This window comes from Bacillus rossius, chromosome 2 (assembly GCF_032445375.1).
Source record: "Bacillus rossius redtenbacheri isolate Brsri chromosome 2, Brsri_v3, whole genome shotgun sequence".
NCBI lineage: Eukaryota > Metazoa > Arthropoda > Insecta > Phasmatodea > Bacillidae > Bacillus > Bacillus rossius.
Window position 1 is genome coordinate 35067063 of NC_086331.1, and position 21268 is coordinate 35088330.

At 37.0% G+C, this 21268-nt stretch overlaps 1 protein-coding gene across 7 annotated transcripts in view; it reads right to left on the reverse strand.

The window, feature by feature from the left end:
* Window positions 1-21268, reverse strand: part of LOC134529232 (F-BAR domain only protein 2-like) — a 220632-nt gene that overhangs the window by 77541 nt on the left and 121823 nt on the right. For all 7 annotated transcript variants that reach the window (XM_063363115.1, XM_063363113.1, XM_063363116.1 and 4 more), the window contains 2 exons: window positions 15257-15330; window positions 4701-4825 (listed from right to left, as the gene is read on the reverse strand). In XM_063363115.1, the coding sequence (XP_063219185.1) occupies window positions 4701-4825; window positions 15257-15330 (199 nt within the window). The remainder of the gene's footprint in view (window positions 1-4700; window positions 4826-15256; window positions 15331-21268) is intronic.

The following is a 21268-nucleotide window of genomic DNA, read 5'->3' on the forward strand; positions in this document are numbered from 1 at the left end:
GCTTCCCCTCGCCGATTGCTGCAACACGCGATTCTGTCTATTGCCGACTGCCGAGTAGTGTTACCGCCACAGATTCCCGCTAATTACGTTAGCGTCGTCTTGCACGAGTGTTACGTTTTTTTTTTTAATTTTTTTTCTTTTGAAGGTGATACAAAATATGTTTTAGTTTCATAATAATGGCGTTAAATAAGATTGGAATCAAACGCAAAGCGTTGTCATTAAAAGAAAAGCTGGACATTATAAACAAAGTTAATTCTAATCCCAAGGTTCCACGAGTGGCGATCGCTAAGGAGTTGGGAATACCACCATCAACACTTAATACCATTGTTGCCAAACAAGAAGAAATACGTTCCGAGGCTGGCAATATTTCATCGACCTGTAAGAAGAGGAAGAGTGGAAAATATGACGAGATAGAAAAACCATTGCTTGAATGGTTTAAACAACAACGTGCACAAAACATCCCATTGAGTGGTGTGATTTTAAAAGAAAAAGCAGAACAGATTGCTTTGACACTTAATGTTGAGTTTAAAGCATCAAATGGTTGGCTTGACCGATTTAAGAATAGAACTGGCATTGTGTACCGGGCAATAAGTGGAGAGTCTGAGAGTGTGATAGAAGAATCAATAGATGCCTGGAAAATATTATTGCCTCAAATTCTATCCGAGCATGAACCGAAGGACATCTTCAATGTTGACGAGTTCGGCCTCTTTTTTCAAATGCTGCCTGACAAAACATTTGTTTTAAAAGGAGAGGCTTGTCATGGGGGTAAACAGAGCAAGGAGAGGTTGACTGTTCTTGTGGGGGCCAACATGGATGAGTCCGAGAAGCTTCCACTTTTTGTAATTGGGAAGGCAAAACATCCACGATGTTTTAAAAATGTGAAAACTTTACCATGTAGGTACACAAATAATAAAACTGCATGGATGACTTGCAGCATCTTTGAACAATATTTGCACTCCCTGCATGCCAAAATGGGAGTAAAAAACAGAAAGATAATTGTGTTTATAGACCATTGCCCTGCCCATCCGAAGAATGTGGCGAACTTGAGGAATGTGAGAATTCAGTTTCTTCCTGCTAATTCCACGTCAGTTCTGCAACCCATGGATCAGGGTGTGATCAAGGTCCTAAAGCAGTATTATCGCAAGAGACTGGTGTGCAGACTAATAACAAAAATGAAACACAACACACCCAACTCTCCACCCTACAAAGTGTCTATATTAGATGCACTGCATTTCCTAGCGGCTTCTTGGGATTCGTTGGACCCAACCATTATTGCCAACTGCTTCAAGAAGGCAGGCTTTGGAGGTGACACTGTAGCCCCAACTGATGAGGGTGATGGTGGTGATGAGGGTGATGGTGGTGATGAGGGTGATGGTGGTGATGAGGGTGATGGTGGCGATGAGGGTGATGGTGGCGATGAGGGTGCGTGCAATAATGCATGGAAAAGTTTGCAAAGCAAACTACAAATCACTTGTAGTTTTGATGATTATGTTGAAGCTGACAGTGACGTTCTGCCTTGTGAGCCTCAGAGTGCTGAAGCAATAGCAAGCAGCAGCAGCAACAGTGATGTGACTGCAGTAGAAGATGATGACGAAGATGAAGAGGATGAGGAAAGTGAACCAAGAGCACCATCAAAACCAACCTGTTCTGATGCCTTAGTGCATCTGGAAGGGCTGCGGGACTTCGTTCAAGGAACTGCAAACGTGCCAGACAACATTTGGCAAAGTGTCTGGCTCATTGAAAATTTCATAATGAAGCAAACTGAGAAGAACTCCAAGCAAACAACACTGGATCACTTTTTTCAAAAAATTTAATTTAGAACATGTAATATTGTACTGTTTTGTGTAAACATTAATTATTCAATATACGTAAATGCAAGTAGGAATTAGTTTCACAAATAGGAAATTTAATCTTTGTTTTGTTATATAGTCTTAGGCTCTATTTTTCACTATAAATTGATACCATTTGTAAATTTGTTCAATTATACTGATAGTAAGCTATGAAAAAGAGGATAGTTTCCTTTTCCCTTGTAAGAAGTTTTCCCAGCTAAGAAGTTTCTTTTCGACAGTCCCTTGAAAAACGTCTTAACAGAGTTTCACTGTATATATAACCCACACAAAAGTTACGACAATAGCACTAGAGCCTCTTATCTAAACTCGGAGGATGAATTATGTTTTCCAAAGCCTATCAAAGTTTTTAACATGTTTTATAACAATGCTGGATCTTAGCATGTCTGTGTAGATGTTTCTAGGATTATGTCTTTAACTTTTCTCAATACTCTATCTACACTATTGATGAGACACATAGCCAATTTGAAAAGCTGTTTGTTCGTGAATCATGCTGCAGGAAAATAAATTATAGATGAAGAAAAGAGGGAAAATGGTCACACAATCCTAGCCACTAATACTACATCTCATTCAAGTAAAACTATCCATTGCACTGGTTCCAGAATTAAATCAAACACTACTTATGTTTTATACAAAACTATTAAACAATACAGACAACATACATCATTACCAGAGAGCTCTTAAAAAAATATGAAAACCATCCTGTATCATCTTAACAATATTAAAAGGGCCAAAACATTGTATGCATTGTTTGGAGTAGTAGCCATTATTCTGCTAAGGTTTCAGCAGAATTTCACCAGCATTCCATAACTGGTATTCCTAGCACAACAGGAAAAGAGCCACCACTGAATTGAGTTGCTGCCCGAATTACAGCGAACCAAGTCTTAAAACCTTCAAAAGCAGCTTCCTGGCATTTGTAATGGTAGTAGCAAGTAAATACATATTTTAATTATTTTCCCTTCTTGCTGTACAAGTATCACACAGCCAGGGCCATCGAGAAAATCTAACGACCTGGGGGCAAATATTTTTATGTCCATTACTCAAAGTACAATTTTTCAAACCCCTCAATCAAAAAAAATCTTAAGACTGTAAATGTTAAAATGGCCATAACTGTAAATATGCCTGTGAGTATGGCCTTACTTGGAAGGATTCCAATAAATTCTATTAGCAATAGACTTATTACTTCGACCTATCAGGATAAGCTCACGTACAAAAAATCTCATAACTCAACACAAGGCCCTTTGCCGGGCCCAAGGAATCCCCCCTCCCCACCGATGGCCCTTAACAGAGCTGGTGATCAATGATGTCTCTGCAGCAAAGCCAACAGAATCATAGAATCATATTCTTGCTTTAAGGGGATTGGTGCAGGGTGTCATGCATCAGAATAAGCTGGAAATTGGCTTATCTGTTTCAAAAATGCTTGCTTATTAATAATTGTAGTCAGTCGGGTCGTTAATAAGCTAGCGGATCAGATATAACAAAGTTAGTGGCGAGACAGCTTCCGCGAGGGGGGATTGTCGAAGGTGGTAGCTCTGAGGCTGGCCATCTTGCGGGCATCGCTAAAAGGTCTTACAACACTCTTTCACTCTCTCTCTCCAGTTTTCCTTGGAAGCGTTCAATATCAAATAAATATGATTGAATGTTTCAAACTATTTTGGCCATTAGTCCAACTACATCATCCACTTGATTGGGAGCACAAAATGGGTTAGTTAATCTAACTTCCTTTGCTTTCTTCTTGAACAGGCCGATTCTTTTATTTATTCAGAAAGTAGGATTAATAAGGAAGGATGGAACAAAGTTGAAATAAGAAGTATAATTAGTCGAGCAAAACATAACTTTAACAAAAAGAAGAAGCTATTGCTCTTCCAAAAGCTTCTTCAAGTGTTTGTATGTCTGTGAAACATGAACTGTGGGAGAGAAAGAGAGAACACTAAGTTTTTTTTAAACCGATATGACAACGAATAAGGAAATTCATCAAAAAGTGGGGGAGGGGAGAAGTCTCTAAAAATGCATTGCATAAATAAAAATGAAACACACTGGCCATTTAGTACAAGAAGGATTGCCAAGACAGTGTTAGAGGGATATTTGAAGGAAAAAGAGCCAGGGGAGAAACATGATTGGGCTACAAAGATAAAAAAATTTTAAGATGCATGTGCTATGTTGAGTTGAGAAAGTTATTATAAATGAGAGCATAATGACTCGTCAACACTGAGGTCATTGAAGACCATAAAAGGTGATGAGAAGAGACTAGAGCATTAACGAAATAAATGGGTTGGGGGGAACTGAACTTAATAAGGGTAGACAGGTAGCCCCATATTTCTCAATTACAAAAAATCCTGGAATGACACTGCTGGATATCGAATCTGGATCATCTTGCATCTTGGTGGGAGGTGAGTGATATGATCACTCAACCAACATGGGCTCCCATGAAGAAAAAGGCTGAAAAGCAAGAAGAATAGAGAACTGCTGCCAACCTACCAAAAAGAATAAGGAGAAGAAGAAACTATTTCACATTCTAAGCTAGTCTTTATTGCAAAAAGTAACAATGTTCTTGTCTGCCTTATAGACTGAAAATGCCTGGCCTCAACTTTCAATTATTACATACTAAAGCACACAACTCTACATGCAATTGTTTTGTATGAAATAATTTATTATATTTATCTAAATACTTGTAACTAATTTGCACTGAAAGCATATATAATTAATAAGTTTACCACTGGTCACTACTACACAATTTAAAGCAAACATATACTCTCAACATTTTTTCCACGTATGTATTTTAAGATTAATTTATTATGCAAGTTCTTATAAATGCAAAACCATAACTTTTTTTCTCAAAGAAGAAAACGTTACCAGCGTATCTGGAGGATGACGTAGGAGCTGGGCTGTGACTCACGGACTGCGACTGGGGTGGACTCTGCAGAGGTGCATAGGGGTGACTCCCTCCTGTTGGCGTCGACGCACTTGAGGCCGACGGACTTCGGGAAAAATTCAAAACCAATACGTCACTACTTGGCTTGCTGCAACTGTGCCATTTCCCAGTTTGTGATGCCTACACCTAATACTCCTAAACAAACTCTTGTAAATATAGTAACCAAGTCAAATAGATACATGCACAGTTTGAGCACTGTATACAGTTAGTCCTCCTATTACAGTGATGGCCAAACTTCACTGTTTTCAAGGGCCAGGTATCATTTTAGAAAATAATTAGAGGGCCAGACAATATGAATTATTATTAAATTACTTACTACAATTTTATTTCATGTTATTTTCTACAGTACCAATAAATACAAATGTGGCATGTGATGAAGAAACAAAAAATAATTCCCTTAAAAATAGTATTTATAAAAAAAATTAATCTAAGAAGTAGTGTTATGAAACAATGTAAGGATTATAAAAATATAAATAATATTTTTCAATATTTCTGTAAGAATATAATGGTTTCATAATAGTGTTTGCTGACAATTTAGTCTACATACATGCAAACAAAGATGGCTAAGACATGACAGATGTGATAATATTTCTTTGTTGAAAGATTGTTTAGGTGGTCTGTGCGACACAATTTCGCGGGACAGATCCGGCTCGCCGCATGCCAGTTAGCCATTACTGTCCTATGACATGGGTTTACATTCCTTGAAATCACAAATTTATAGGAAATAAATATGAGAAAACAACAATGTATAAATCACATTTTGTTGTACGAATAATTTTAAATCCATAGTTTAAGTGGTTGACATCGAAAAACCCAAATAGTATTTTGCAAATGGGACATTTCATAAAATAATGAAGTTTAAGTTGTACCAAACTAAGAAATAAACCAAGAATCATACAAACTATTCATTGTTATTATTATAGTTTTTATCATTGGTATAAAAAACATCTAACTGGCATTTATACAATTTAAGTTTGTTTGAATTATACATTAAATTTAGTTATTTACACACGCACGCACGCACGCACGCACGCACGCACGCATGCGCGTGCACACACACACACACACGCACGCACGCACACACACACACGCACGCACACACACACTAATCATATGTCACAACCAGATGTGAATAAATATTGGTTGTGTGGAAAAGACACGGATTATACCATGAGTAGATGAGCATACAAAATACATTCATACTGTAGCCTGTCTCCCTGCAGATAGAAGTAAGCACTGTATATTTAGTTAAGTCTTTACAATCTAATGAACTGGAACAAGGTGGTGGTGTGGTTAGACTCTGGACTTGCATTCTAGAGGGCCAGTGTTTAATCCCGATCCAACCATCTGATTTCGGTTTTCCATGTGCTCCCAAAATCACTCCAGACAAATGCTGAGCTGGTTCCATACCATAGACTATAATCGAGTCCTGTCTCAATATCAACTGGTTGTATCATTCTGGGTCACCCCACTTATGACCTCAACAATGAAACATAAATTATCATAAATAAAAAAATTAACCAGCCAATAAAACTAATAGATGAAGAACTAAAGTATGCACTCATTGCCGCAATGAAACCCAGGTGCAAAAGAAATAACATTGTGTCATGCTAAACATAGTTATGTGATGTACGGAGTCACATTCTGAAATGAATACTGCCTTTCAATGAATGCTTCCTTCACATACAAATATTTTTCATGTTTATATTGGACTGCCTTCTACAATACTGCATAGTTTTTGCAGAAATTTGTTGGCAATTTCTCTGTGAGTGACTTGCTTCATGACTTATAATGTATCATATCACAACGTAGTAGCTGGTACAATCACTAAAAGCCAACAATGTAATAGTAAAAAAAAACATTGTGCAACACAACGTAGAGGCAGGTCTTACCGTACTTTACACGGTACTTTACAAAATTTTTATACAATTAAAAAATACAATTTCTTAAATGCTAAAACATTTTCTGAGAAAACAATAATATAAAATTATAAATATTATCAAAACTAATAACCAAGAAAAAAATCATGACAACATAAATACATTTATAAATAATATAATTTATAAAAACACTACAGAGTGAAGTCCTTCATTTACACTTTACAAGAACACATTCGAAAAAAGTTTAAATTTTGGTAAAGTTAAAATTTGGTGAATGTCTCTTTTACTGCCCTAAATTATGCAATGCATATGGCTTCAGTATTCAATATATTCAAAATATAATCATCTTGATGTATTCATGTTTTTAATGTATGCACTGTTGAAATAACTTAGTCGAGTCCATTAGTTTAAAACTGTTCAATAGGCATGTAAAAAAAAAAAAGGGTAATTTATTTTGTGCTATCATAAATGCAGACCTGACTGTATGCCCCCTTAAGAAAAAAAAAATGTATTTTCATAAAATTAAAAATCACTTCTAGGCCTAATATAAAATCACCCAAACACTAAGTGAAACAAAAGGGAAGGAAATCACACTGTAATATTTTCACATATGTTATGCCTTTTCTAAAAGGCAAAGCTTTTCTCCACTTAAAAAAGTAAATACGCCCAGCCCTCAAAGTAATGCTGTTCATAGATTCAAAGTAGTGGTCTTTTTCACCTACGTGATATTTATTTCCATGTGCACACAACGGCAAATGCATCTGTATAGCATTAAACACAACGCAAAAAATTAATAATTTGCTTCCTTTATTGCCAGTTTACTTATACCCAATTAACATAGTACAATGGTTTATATTACACTGAAATATCTCAAAAGGGGTGGGTCTGAGTCAGGGCTACCGGATTTGGCTCAAACAATGAGTAGAAACAGGTATGTGCCCCTTTCAACGTCCTGAAATATCTCGCCTGAGTGGGCCCAAGGAAGCGAGAAAAGCTCTTTAAAATTTTTAAAGTATAGTAGAGTTTGAAGGATATTTTTTCATAAATTTTCAAGTCAACGGCAAGGCGAATTGTCTGATAATCCGCCGGCTCGGGTTTGATTCTCACTGTTTTTTTTTTCCTTTTTTTTTTTTTTTTTAATTTCTTGCAATATTAAACCATTGATTATGTAAGAATTTAAATATATATAAACAGATAAATTACATAATTGGCTGATCTTTTGAATAAAAGAAACATTTACGAAATTTCTAGCAAGTAGTTATCTACGCTGCTTTTTATTTATTATCAAAAGAAACATTACATTTTTTCCATTTTCCAATAAAATAATACATTCACACACATGGCAAGATGCTGTTCATATCTGTAGAGACTGTTACAAACTGTAGGAAAAAATGTATAATAATGGCCAACTATAAGGGATTTGAAACAGCTGCCAGAGCTAATTGCTCTGAATGTACAAAAGAAAACAAAGAAAAATAATCGAATGGAGATATAGCGACAACAAAATGTTACTAAACGCTGAAATTAAGGGACAAAAGTTAAAATCACAAACCATGCTCTACAGTACATATAATTCGAAAATGTATCATTTAAAACAATTCCTGTTTAAATATATTAATTAACTAAATTACAGTAAACTTTACTAAACTGAATATATTAATTTTAAATGTATAACTTTAACTGTTTAAATATATTTAAATTCTGTAATTAATAGTTTAATATTTAAAAAAAAAATTCCAGTAGGTATCAAACCTGAGCCAGCAGATTGCCAGACAATGTTCTCAACCACTGCGCTGCACCGCTAACTTGACAATTTATACAAAAAATCTCTCAAACTTCTGCATTAAAATCTTTAAAAAGCTTTTTCTCACTTCCTAGGGACCACTCAAGTGAGATATTTTGGGACGTTGAAAAAGGGACCTACCTGCTTCTACTCACACAGTTTAAGCCAAATTGGTGAACCCCAACTGGGACATACCCCTTGTGTTTGTAGTATTATACCATCCCTCATGTCATCCCTCATGTCAACAGCAGCAGCTGTGGTCAGAAAGGCCAGAAGCTTTTGGGGCTAGTTGACCTGGTGTGTATCAGGCTGTGCTAGTGTAAGTCATGAGGTTAGTGATTCGTGGCACATGCATTTAGTAAACAAAGTATGGAATCACCATTAGCAGGTTAAATTATCTTTCTTGTTAATATAAATTGTTAATTTTATGATTCTTTAATATTATTATAAATGAAACATCAACATTATTATGTGTTGGCTCAGAAATGTTGTCAGCACCAACTTAGTAAGGAAATGTTATGCCCAAAATCTGTTATGTAAACAATGCAGCCTGTTATTTTGTTATGTTGTAATTTCATTTTAGGATGTTTAATCTTAAAATATTATTGAAGTGTTTACTTCAATGTATTTGGACATATAATCAATGAAAAATTTAAATTAACAGGAGCAATGTCCTGATTACAATAGTACTCAACAAACACACTTCCGTGGTTGTGAAACAAATGATGTATTTTGAGTTACATATACACTATAATGGAAAAAAACATATTTGATCAGTGCTGTTTTGATTAGATCTCTGTTTTCCTGGAACTAATTAGGGTGTTACTTCGAAGGGCGGGTGTAGTAAGGCCTATTTGCACAGTTATGACTTTAGGCAAAGGTTAAGTATTACTCCATTAGATTAACCAGTTATGACTTTATGCAAAGGCTAAGTATTATTCCATTAGATTAACCTGTAAGGTTTTTGCTTAAAGTTTCTTTACTTGAATGTGCAAGCTCACCTTAGTTATTTCTAAATGTCACCTCTCATACTTTAAAACAGGCGGTATAAAACCAGCCAGAATATGTAATAACATATCTTATAAACAAAAACTAAGCCACCTGCACTAGACTAAAAGGTGGAACACCTGCATAAATAGTATTATCTTTGATGCAAAAATGGTACACACATCTGTAATTACTGGATTTTAAACCTGGACAATTATGATCCAATTACTCATTTGCGACTTGGGCCCCGTATGCCTCTAGGGACAACATTCTTGACAGATTTACGACAATGTTAGAAAAAATGAGGTTATTTAATAAATAATTTAATTTCTCCTAATAGGCCAGTAGCGTTAAACATCCAATTCGGAAACAATTCCTACAAAAGGTTTTTTTGTTTCAATGGCTTCATTTGTGACCCAATATGACTCTCCTAAGTTTTCCCCCTCGGGGGAGTTGTGGAAAAGTGGTGGGGGGTGAAAATGTACCCCCAAAAGGGGTGTTTTTACGGTTTTTTGCTTTTATCTCCCACACTAATCAAAATATTTGAAAAGTACATTTCATAAGAATTATAGAGCATTAATCTCTGCGTTGAATGGTACCAAGAACAATTTTTTTGGACAATTCGTTACCAAACTACAGCAGCTGAAAGTTTGACCAATTTTCAATATCAGTGTAAATGGTTGGTTTTAACTACAGGTTTTAGACGGTGTCTTATTCAAAAATGAAAAATTAGCCAATTGGCCCAAATATCAACATTAATTACAATGGTTGTTTTAACTTCAGGTACAGAATTTGGTCACAAACAGGATAAAAATAATATACTATACAAAATTAGTATATTTATATTAACATGAAGATGACCTCGGGAGCAATGTGCCTCTTCACTCTGCAGATTTGATGCTTTTGGTACGCAGGTCTTCGGGGTAGCGATCAAAAACCACAGTGGTAGCTTTTCTGTTGTAGTGGCGTTTCAAGTTATCAACATACTTGTTGATAATACATTGAAAGGCATCGCCATTCTTCCATACCACTCGGTGTAATAAAAATCCTCCATCAATGACATGAGCTGCTCCATCGAGGTAAACTTCTCCTACAGGATCAAAAAAGTCACAAAGTACAGACTTAGGTGCCTTCCTCATTCCAACCTCATCGAATAGAGACAGCGGATATGGTACCAGCTCGTATTGGAAGAATTCCCTTAGCTCTTCATCAGATTTCTTGAGGAGTGCGATACGGTGAAATATTGTCTCAGGATTGACTGGTACATCCTCCCCATGAATGGTAAACTTTGACTTGAAACCTTGAATGTTCATGACGCGATTCTTTCTGACAAACTTGATTTGGTCAAAGTTTTGTCCCACCAAGGTAAACATTGACGAATTCCTAATTTCAAAGGCTCTGTGACAGTTTATTGATTCATCTCCAATGACACCTGTACTGATGGACATCATGAAGTTGCTTGCTGGAAAAGGATCGTGAGATTGAAACCACTCCACAAACTTCTGTACATATCCATTATCACGCTGGACTCTAGCATCTATGGCATCAACATACTGCTCTGAGGTGGTGAATGAAACCCCGCTAAAATCCTCGACCTGTTGTGCCACTGTTGTAACTATTGGCATGGTGATTGCCCATCTGCTGAGAGCACTATCTGAAACACCACGACCATGACTAAGCCCTCCACTACTTTTTAATGAGGGCATGAGGGTCTGCTCAATGGTCATGCCAGACCAAATCCCACTCCAAAATTTATCAGATCTTCTGATTGTAAACCATCCATTCAGCACAAACCTCTCATACTCTTTTTGAGAAAGTTTCTCTTGTAGGTTCATCATGTTTTGCAGATAGAGCTGCGCTGACTTAGCATACAAAAAATGCTCACTTGCATGGAAATAGGGCAACATCTTCTTCACAGTACTCAGATGCAGCTCCCAGTCACCAGTCCTCTGCCTGTATGAATTGCTTCACGAGGGTGGTCATTTTGAAGTAGAGCACCCACAACTTGGCAGTGGGACCATTATCCTCCATTTCTTCGAGTTTCTCAGTGAACAGCTGCTTCAAATATTAGTGATCAAGTTCTTCCAAGGGATTTTTTGAATGGGAAGGTTCTCCTCATTACCCCTCATTTTCGTAAGGATGACATTTGCAAGAGCCAAATTGCAGAGAGTATGTGCATGAACTGCCCTTGAATAAGCACGCCCAGCCATCATTTTTTCTGTTGATGCTTGGGCATAAGCAATGCTGAATAGCTCTTGCAGCCCACTTCCATTCATGATGTAGCCTATGGTTCCCAGGTACGACATTAAAAGATGAAAAACCCCCAACCGTACAATGACTATGTTCAACTCAGAATCGGGAGTGGAAGATGCCACTATCTCACGTGCCTTTAGATAGAGAGGCTGGTCAAATGTGACAAAACAGCCATTTTGGTCGAGGATCTTGCATTTTTCAACTGCTGAGAGAAGTGAAGTATAGATGGTGTCATAGTTACTGGGAGGTGCATTGATGAATGGAAGGAAAACCGCGAGTGATTTTGAGTAGGGTTTTGAGGACATGAGCTGCTCCGTAAAACCATTCCAGCCTGGGAGTTCTTATCCTTTCCATTTTCCCACAATCCAGTCTAAATCAGCCTGTTGAATGATCACGCTGGAGAAATTTTCCCTCAAGTCCTTAAACACAATGTTTTTGAAAGGTGCTCTGGTTTTTTCAATTGTTATTGGAATCACACCAAATTTTCCTACAATGCTTGCTTTTGGAACAGTACTGACTCTAGCTATAGCTTTACTACTTGAAGATGCAGAAATCGCTGGAGTTACACAGTGGATAACACCCATAGCATGGAAAGTATTTGAGCCATCTTTGGTGTCAACATTGACATCCACATTGTCCCACACAAATTGGGAAAAAGTGTCTGGATGAACAGAGCTGGGTGGATGGTTCATACATGATACCTCAAAAATTATGGCTTCCTCATAGGAACAGCAGAACCCTAGTCCATTGGCTATTTAAATCATATCCCTTGAGCCATATTTCCTGGCCAGGAGGGCCCCAACCCTAACTTGGAGGGGTGAATGGAACGACCTTGGTCTGGTGGCTGATATTACTGCATGGGCGATAGAAGTCACTTTGTTTTTTTTTTTTTTTTTCATTTTTAAGTGTTCCTCGTTTTCCTTTCAATATGATAGAACCAAGCAATACCTGCAAGGTTTGTGGAACATCATCCTCCCAGGTTTCAACAAAATGTTGCGGCTCTGGATAGGCATCATGGGAGTACACTTTTGCACGGATATCTTCCCTGATTATGTCAGCTGCAGCTCTAACAATTCGTAGGCGTTCTTCCTCCTCATTAGCTTGTTTAGATTCATACTGTTGGGTCAAAATTTTGTTGCCAGTATTGCGGAAACAGAATACTGTCTCTCGGTTTTGACCAACTGATACAATAATGTCACTCCCGTAATGGTCTTCCAACCTTCTCTTCAGTTGTTTATCGGTTGTTTTAGGGCCAGAAAAATCTTTCATGATCTCTTTCATCGAAAACTGGCATTCTTCTTGCATGCTCTCAGTGTAATTTCGAACATGTTCAAAAGAAGCAGTGATGTTTTCACCTGGGGGCCTACCCTTGGAACTCGTTGGGTGAACAGGTAAAACAAATTTTCTCATGCAGTTCTGATGGTATCTCCCATCACTGGCAACCAAATCGCTCACTGTGGCCAAGCGTGATTTGACTTCTTTTGCCCACTGGTCTCCCCGGAAAGCTGCAGTTTCTAACACATTGTTCTTGAAATTTATAGTAGCTACTAAACTGACATTTACCCGCCGATTAACATCCAGTCTTAGTTGTTGGGAGATGAAATCATCACTGGCATCCTTGTTACAAAAAAAAAAAAAAAAGTGTTCTGAAATTAAACCCCGACTGACCTGCTCGGCATTGACATACTCTACTCCCACTTGCTTTCATTGCAGCAGTCATATTCTTCTCCCTGGTGTAAGATTTATGACATGAGATGTGTAGCTTTACAGTCTCACATGTCTGAAAGCGAGTACGCATTCCATCACCTCGTTTCTTACTGCACTCAACCAACGTTCTGATTCCTCTTGCTTTCACAGTCACAGCCTCACCCTTCTCTATTGTCACTTCACACACAGCACGCGTATCCGTCATATTGTATCACGCGGAAACATGTTTATCATATAACTGCAGGTAACATTTTTTTTGCTAGTTTTGCTTGCATTTGCGTGGTTTGATGCCTTACCTGCGCTCTGTGGGCGCAGTCCGAGGCGTAGTTGCTTGAGGCGCCGTGTGATGTCTCTGCATGTCGGGCGCCCTTTGGTGCTAGTGTTAAGGTCGAGTTGTGAGCAGGGATTTTTATTTCGGCGGTTGATACCGTGTAGGAATCTTTTGTTTTGCAGTTAGTGCCGTGACTGTTGTTAGATTGTTACCAATCCAATTCATGCCTTTATGTGTTTGCTTCAAGTGTAGTTGAAACCAACCATTTCTGCTATTGTTGAAAACTTGTCCAACGTTAACCTGCTGTGGTTTGGTAACGCGTTGGCCGAAAAATTCACCCTTGATACCATTCGACGCAAAATTTAATTGTTAAAATATGTTATGTAAAATAACTCTTTGATAAACAGGTTAATTCGAAGAAACTTAGGATAAACTGATATTAAAACGAAAATTATTCATAAAATTAAGAAATTTATACGACTTTCACCTTTTGTAGTTTAGCAACGGATGGTCCAAAAAAAATTTTCCTGGTTTTATTTAACACAGAATTTAAAGCTCTACAACTTTTAAAAAAGGTACTTTTCAAAATTTTCTTAAGTTCAGGAGATACAAGTGAAAATCTGCAAAAGTATCCCTTTTGGGGGTACATTTTCACCCCCCACCACTTTTCCACAACTCCCCCTAGGGGGAAAACTTAGGAGAGTCATATTGGGCCATAAATGAAACCATTGACGCAAAAAAAACCTTTTGTAGGAATTATTTCCGAATTGGGTGATTTTTGTGTTTAACACAACTGGCCTATAAACCAAGCACAAGGCACATATATGACCACTACATTGCTGAAGCAAGGCAAGAGCAGAACCAGTTTACATTTTATAACAGCATTTAAATTTAATAGTTTTTGGTGATCATTCAGCAATCATGACGTTATCACCATAATCAAAAAGTAAACACCAAGTTTCGACACTTATACTAAGTTCAAATAAAGTCACAAAAAATCCAGATACAAAAATGTTTAATGTGAACACTGTTGCAAGTCAAGGACTTGACCCATCCCATTGAATGTTCACTCCTGCAGCTGCACACAACTGTTTGTTATGCTGTCTAATGTTTGCATAGTATTTGTGTCTCTTTGCGCTGTTTTAACTGGAACATTCCTGCTTGCTAAGGTAAGAAAAAGGATTAACGCTGCTAAATTTGATTGTAAATAGTAAACAGTCAAGGTCCTCATATCGAGCCAAGTTGCAAAAGAGTTTTTCTATTTTGACTAGCTTGATGGCCTTATCTGCAAAAGTAGGTTCTAATTATAATAGGGCCACATTTTCTAGAAGGTAAAATGAAGAATATTGCTATAGTATTACCATTTAGGGGTCTAAATATTCATGTAAAGTTAAGTAAAAATAGAACCATGAACTTTGCCCATCATTTTTTCATAGTTATTAATCTTTACATTTGCTCTTATTAATAATATTCTATTTATTTTTTTGATATATATTTATGAAATGTTATACTTAATTATCAATGTCGTAACTAAGGTTTGATTCTGGTTAGTTTACAAGATTTTAAAAATAAATCAGGGAAAACTTTTGCACTCACCCACCCAAATGCTGGGAAACAGATTGTGACCTCTTCATATGCTGTTCAGAATCTGTTGTAGAACTGCGCCGGTACTTAAATGGCAAAACAACAACAATAATAATAATGATAATTACATCTCAAACACATGATAAAAGCAAGGTTTTGAGGAATACTAGTCTAAATCATACAAGTCATAGCAGATTTTTTATTTATATATGTATGTACAGTAAGTCCTCGGTTTACGTTGGGGTTACGTTCCTGAAAACCGCGACGTAAATAGAAACGACGCAAAATGAGCCATGTTTCATGCCACCGGCCGGCCACGGCCCAAGGTCGGCCGGAAGCGCTGGCATACAGACGTGACAACGGGCAATTTTATCAGCAAATGACAACCGACAGCGTGGGAAACAAGTCCAACTAGTACTTCTCAGCTTTATAGAATGGTTATTTAACCAGCTGCTTTATTACCTTTATTGATTGAAATATAAAAACAGATATATAGTACATACTGTACGTAAGAGCAGGAAGCGTCCCTCATGATGTATGATAAGATAAGGCGGTGAACGTGTAGCTTACGCTACATAGCATAAATTAACTACCGAAGGAAACAAACAATTATAAACGAATTATATACGGTGTTTCGGTTAAAATAAAGATTTACGGTCATTGTAAACGACGTTATTGTGAATCGGCGACAACTTAAATTGAAACATGAGTACTCAAACATTAGCGACGTTAATCCGAAACGATGTAAATCGGTACGACGTAAATAGAGGACTTACTGTATATACATAAATAATCTACATTAAATCATAAATACTTAAAATTCATTATTACTAAAAATAATAATGTAAACGAAAAATGGTACAAGTGGTATAGTGATCAGACTATCTACCTCACAATGGTGATTACAAAAGTAGGTGATTTGCAATTTGATTCTTCAAAAGTTAAAAACCTGGTAGATGTTGCAAAGAGCAAAAATATATTTTCTTAGGGTACTCCAATTCCTAATTACTATTACTCTCTCACCGCTCCATCACCCACTTTATTTTGTTCATTTTTTAGACTGGTCAGTGGCAACTGCTCTATTGTAAGTGGATGCTTTGACTTATCTCATCTGTACTGACTCTGTGTTGGATGGTCTCGTGGTGTAGTGATCAGCATATTTAACTTACAGCCATAGGCTCACGAGTTCAAGTTTCACCTGGGTGTATTGTGGATTATTGTGATTCATGGTTAAATTAATTTTAAAAACCCTACTTAAAAACCTCCTTTGTATCTAGCGCACATTCTTTTGTCCCATGTCAAAATTCACAAAATGCACCTTGTAGCTTGAATCTATGCATTGGTCATGTGAAACTTTACAATTCTTACAAACAGTAAATTTTACTATTTCAGTTAAGTGTCTATATTTCTGACTGAATGGTTGGATATGCAGAGTTATGATTTGTCTATGATATTGAGAAACTAGAAGGCAATGCGAGTGAAGTAGAGTAGAACAAGGTCACAATTTGCCATGGTGTGTATCATGTTGCACTTATAAAGTTGGAGGTAGTATTTTCCTGCCCTTACTCTGCGACCTAATTATTCCATAAAACATCCGTGCCTATGCCTCTCAATTTCCTAATTCCCACCTTCTCACTACCCTGTGTGCCAAAGCTTGCAAAAACTTTTCCCTGAATTTCTAGTTCCCAATAACCTTGTTGAGAGACAGAAAACCAAACACCCCTTCCATCCGCCTAAACATTTCCACGGGTCTAAAATGTTTTCTCTAGAATGGTGTTGAGCCACCCATGCTTCCCCTGCAGGTACCAGAATATCAGTGCAAATAAAATAAGCAAGTGGTCAGGAGCAGATTCACTTACATACTGATTGTGCATGTCACTGACAACCTGCAGCACCATGAAATTCATAGACAAATGATCCATGAAGTATGTGCCAACTCTGTTAGCATGATCGGTGTCACTTGCAGTTATTAAAAAATAAATATATTTCTTCTCTGCCAAATTTCGGTAAAGTTATTCAACACTCAGAATACACACTATAATACAAGGAAAGTTTGTGTGAGCCAATTCTTTCTTACTACACACAAAACCAAAATTAAAATTATGTCAATGGGAACCAATTTAGATACTAAATTTTTAATAATAAACCAACCGATAGCAACTCATATGCCTCTTAGTACGATTTTACACCTTTCAAAGAATAAAATAATGTATAATTTTTTTTTAGAAATTTTCCTATAATGCCAACATAAATAAAAATATGTTTGCTGTTGTTTTTGTTATTTGACAAAAAAAAACTATACAAAAATACTGGCTTCACAACATCTGTTATTTAAGCCTGTTCGGATTTAGAACATTTTCGATTGCTAAAAATTTTTTAGCTCTAAATCTACCCTAATACTATTTCAAAATTAAAAACATATTAGTGCAGTTGTTGGCTTTATATTAAATTAAAACAAAAAAAAAAAAAATTACAATAGTATCAGAAATTATTATGTACCGTTCTTATAAACTAAATCTATGAATGAAAATAAGAAATTTAATCTCACAATTACACAAAAAGGTTTCATAATAAAACATAAAAATTAACACAAGCTACATTTTTTCCTAACCACAAACTATTTGCATTTTTTTTTACAAACAGCAGGGAGGGAAAATGAATTCATTTGCTCTCTTCGTACCCATACTTTAACAACTTTTTCTTGTAAATATCATGCTTGATCATTGTTATGACATATTTTCAAACTTTGTATTTTGTTATTTGCACTACGCTAAGATGAAGGGTTGGGCTATGAAAATGAAACATCATGGACCACATGCATAGCCATGTACACCACTTGTGTGTGTTCTTGTGCTGAGGTATAACAGGAGTATCTCAACCACATCGCTTCAGACAGTGCGCCGAGTTCTCCATCACATATGTATCCAGCCAAAAACAACAAGTGTCACAGCATGCTATTGAAGTTAATGGAACTCAAATGTTTGAGATGTAAACAACGACGCATATTTTTATTTTAGTTTATTGTCATAACATTTTGACATTTCTATGTTACTGGTTTATTAAATATTCAGTTAAGGATTAGGATCATGTGTGATTGTGCTCCAATGCAATAACAACCACTGACCTTAACTATGTGGGTCAAGCAATGTTCAAGTTTATGGTAAGCAGTATTAACCAACAATTTTTTTAGAAGGTTGATTTCAAATCTGTTGAAACCAACACAAATTAAACATCAGCTTAACTGCTGCAAATATGACACAACTCAGGTTCATTACCTGGCTCATTCAAAAGTGCATGCAAGTATACCAGCCCCAATGAGTATGCTATACCTCATCTGTGGCAAAGAGTAGAAGAAATAAGGTTTACACTCAAGCCAGCTTATTTTTGAGCAACACCTTAGAGCTGTTTCTAGGGTTCAGTGGCGTAGCCAGGATTAGCGTATGGGGGGTGTTAAGAAGCATGCCCCCCCCCTTCCCCCCGTATTAACGCGGGGGGTCCGGGGGTCCTCCCCCGGGAAAATTTGGATTTTAAGGTGTAAAATAGTGCTATTTTAGCAGTTTTCGGTACTTAAATTTAAATATTGTAATGGTAAAAATTTTATTAATTTTAATATGAAATTTTGTTTGAGTGATGAATAAGAAATTAATTAAAGATTTGGTGCTAAGGGGGGGGTTCGAACCCCTAAAACCCCCCCCTGGCTACGCCCCTGCTAGGGTTTATATCTTTTCTATACTGTAATATCTTAGAGCAGAAAGAATTATTTTATATGGTTACGGAACGAGAGATTTCGGTCCCATATCCTAGGATGCTCCCAAAATAAGTTTATTAAATACCAGTTACACACCCTTCATTGGTTCTCTCTTTGTATGCTCAGCAAGCGGAACTCAGATGCAGACAAAGAAATGGTGTTTGTCAACAAATATTTGGTAGCCGAGCCTTATTCTTCAAAGATAATAATTACCTGCTAGGATTTGTATGTTACAAATGTGCTTTAAGTGGTCTGTCCAAGCTGAGCAAAGAAAATAACGCGAAAGAAATAACGACTCTGCATATAAATAACTAGCTGGAAGGTAAACTAAAACTATCAGAGGCTATTTCACAGCATCAATTTATAAACAAACTTTGCAAGCAGGAATTTTCTGTTTCACAAGATGCTGAAAACAACTTCAAGCAACAGACACCTGTAATGTTGCATATTATGTTAAAATATTGGTATCTGAAACTAAAATGCTCAGTAAACATAAATTTTTCTGCTATAAGTAATCTTCTTAGATTCTGAAAGTTTACAGTAAAAATGTTTATTGAAATACAATTCTGACATTAATATAATAAAACTGTTACAAGGGTGCTAAAGAAGAGGTCTCGCCAGCCAGACTAGCGTGCAGGCCTGATGGATTCCTAGGGAAAACCAGCCTCCTCCCGGAGTAGGCGCAACATAGGTAGCACCCGTTCCTCCAATCTTACAACTACAAGAATCTTCCATTAGTGGGACACTTCCCCCAGCCCCCACCCCCCCAAAACCAGCCATAAGCTTTCTGGAGGGTTCTGCAGGTTTCCAGAGCCCCATCACATGAAGTGGCATAATTAGGATGCCACTGTTCTTGCAGCTTCAAGTGTTAAGTTGAAGGACTTTTGATGATGTGACACTTCGGAGGGCTATGAGATCTTTCCATGGCGGGAACTAAGAGGTATAAAAGGGGAGGAAAGGGGAGGCCGACCTGCGAGCAGCAGTAAAGCGAAGAGGGTGAGTGAGCCCCTTGGTGAGCGATATCGGGTGATGAGTGACGGGTTTCATGTGCGAAGATCAGAGCATCTGGTATGTGTTACGGCGCTGTGGACTGAGTAATGTAAAGCAGTATGTTGGGACGTAGGTGAGTGGTAAGAGACAAACTGTAATGAGAGCCACTGTCGAGCTGAGCTCCAGTGGGGAGAGTGAATAGTGGACCTATTAAACTGAGCTTAGTGTTATGGACAGCGATCCAGATTGTTGTAATTTAACTAATAGTGTAAATATTAGTTATTAAATAAGGTCTAGTTAATTAATTGGACTATCCATTCAAGACCTGTAATTTCTGCTGGTAACATTTAGTGTCAGAAGTGGAATAGCTGTTATTAATAAATTTAGAATTAATTAATTCAGAAAAAAACATAATTTGTTCTAGCAATTTTGGGTTTAAATTAGTGTCAGAAATAATAGTAATTTCATATTTAGGTTTGGTTACAAGTTATAAGTGACATAGACTAATAGTGTGTGTGAATGAGGAAAATGGCTGCAGATGACTTTAGGAACGTAATAGCTTTCTTGACCGAGATGAGGAATGAAATGAAGAATAAAATGAAGAATAGGTAGGAAGAGTCATAAAATGAAATAAAAGAAATGAAGAGTAGCCAAGAGGATATAAAGAATAAAATGGATAGTGGCCAAGAGGAGATGAAGAATGAAATGAAGTGTGGCTAAGAAATGGTTGAAAACATCATGAGAGGACTGAGAGTGAGGACATAAAGAATAGCCACGAATAGATGTGGGAAAAAAAACTATTTGCTGCATAAGAATAAATGTGAGGTCTGCACCAGGATAAATGAGAAATAAAACGGAGGAAACCAGCTTGAACCTAGAAGGGAAGGTGTAATGTTTGGAACAGTATCTCGTAAAAAAATAACAGCACCTAGTCAAGTAAAGCAGTTGGTTCAGTTTAAGTAGACCACTGAACAGTCTGCAGTGGCTGTAACTGAAGAATGCTGAAAAATGATTACAGAAGCGGCAGTTGCTGCAAACCAGAGAAACATCTCTGTGAATATCAACACGGAAGGCACTACTAATAGCCATCAAAAACACAAGCCACCAACCTTTCATGGCCAGTCTTCCTGAGCAGTATAGAGGTGACAGTTTAAGGCAGCTGCAGAAGTGAATGGATGGAGCAAGGAAGATAAAGACACAACACTCATTTTGGCTCTCTGAGGACCTCCACCTGATCTGCTTCAGACAATAAAAGTTCCGAACCAGAAAGAGCACGCTGTATTAGA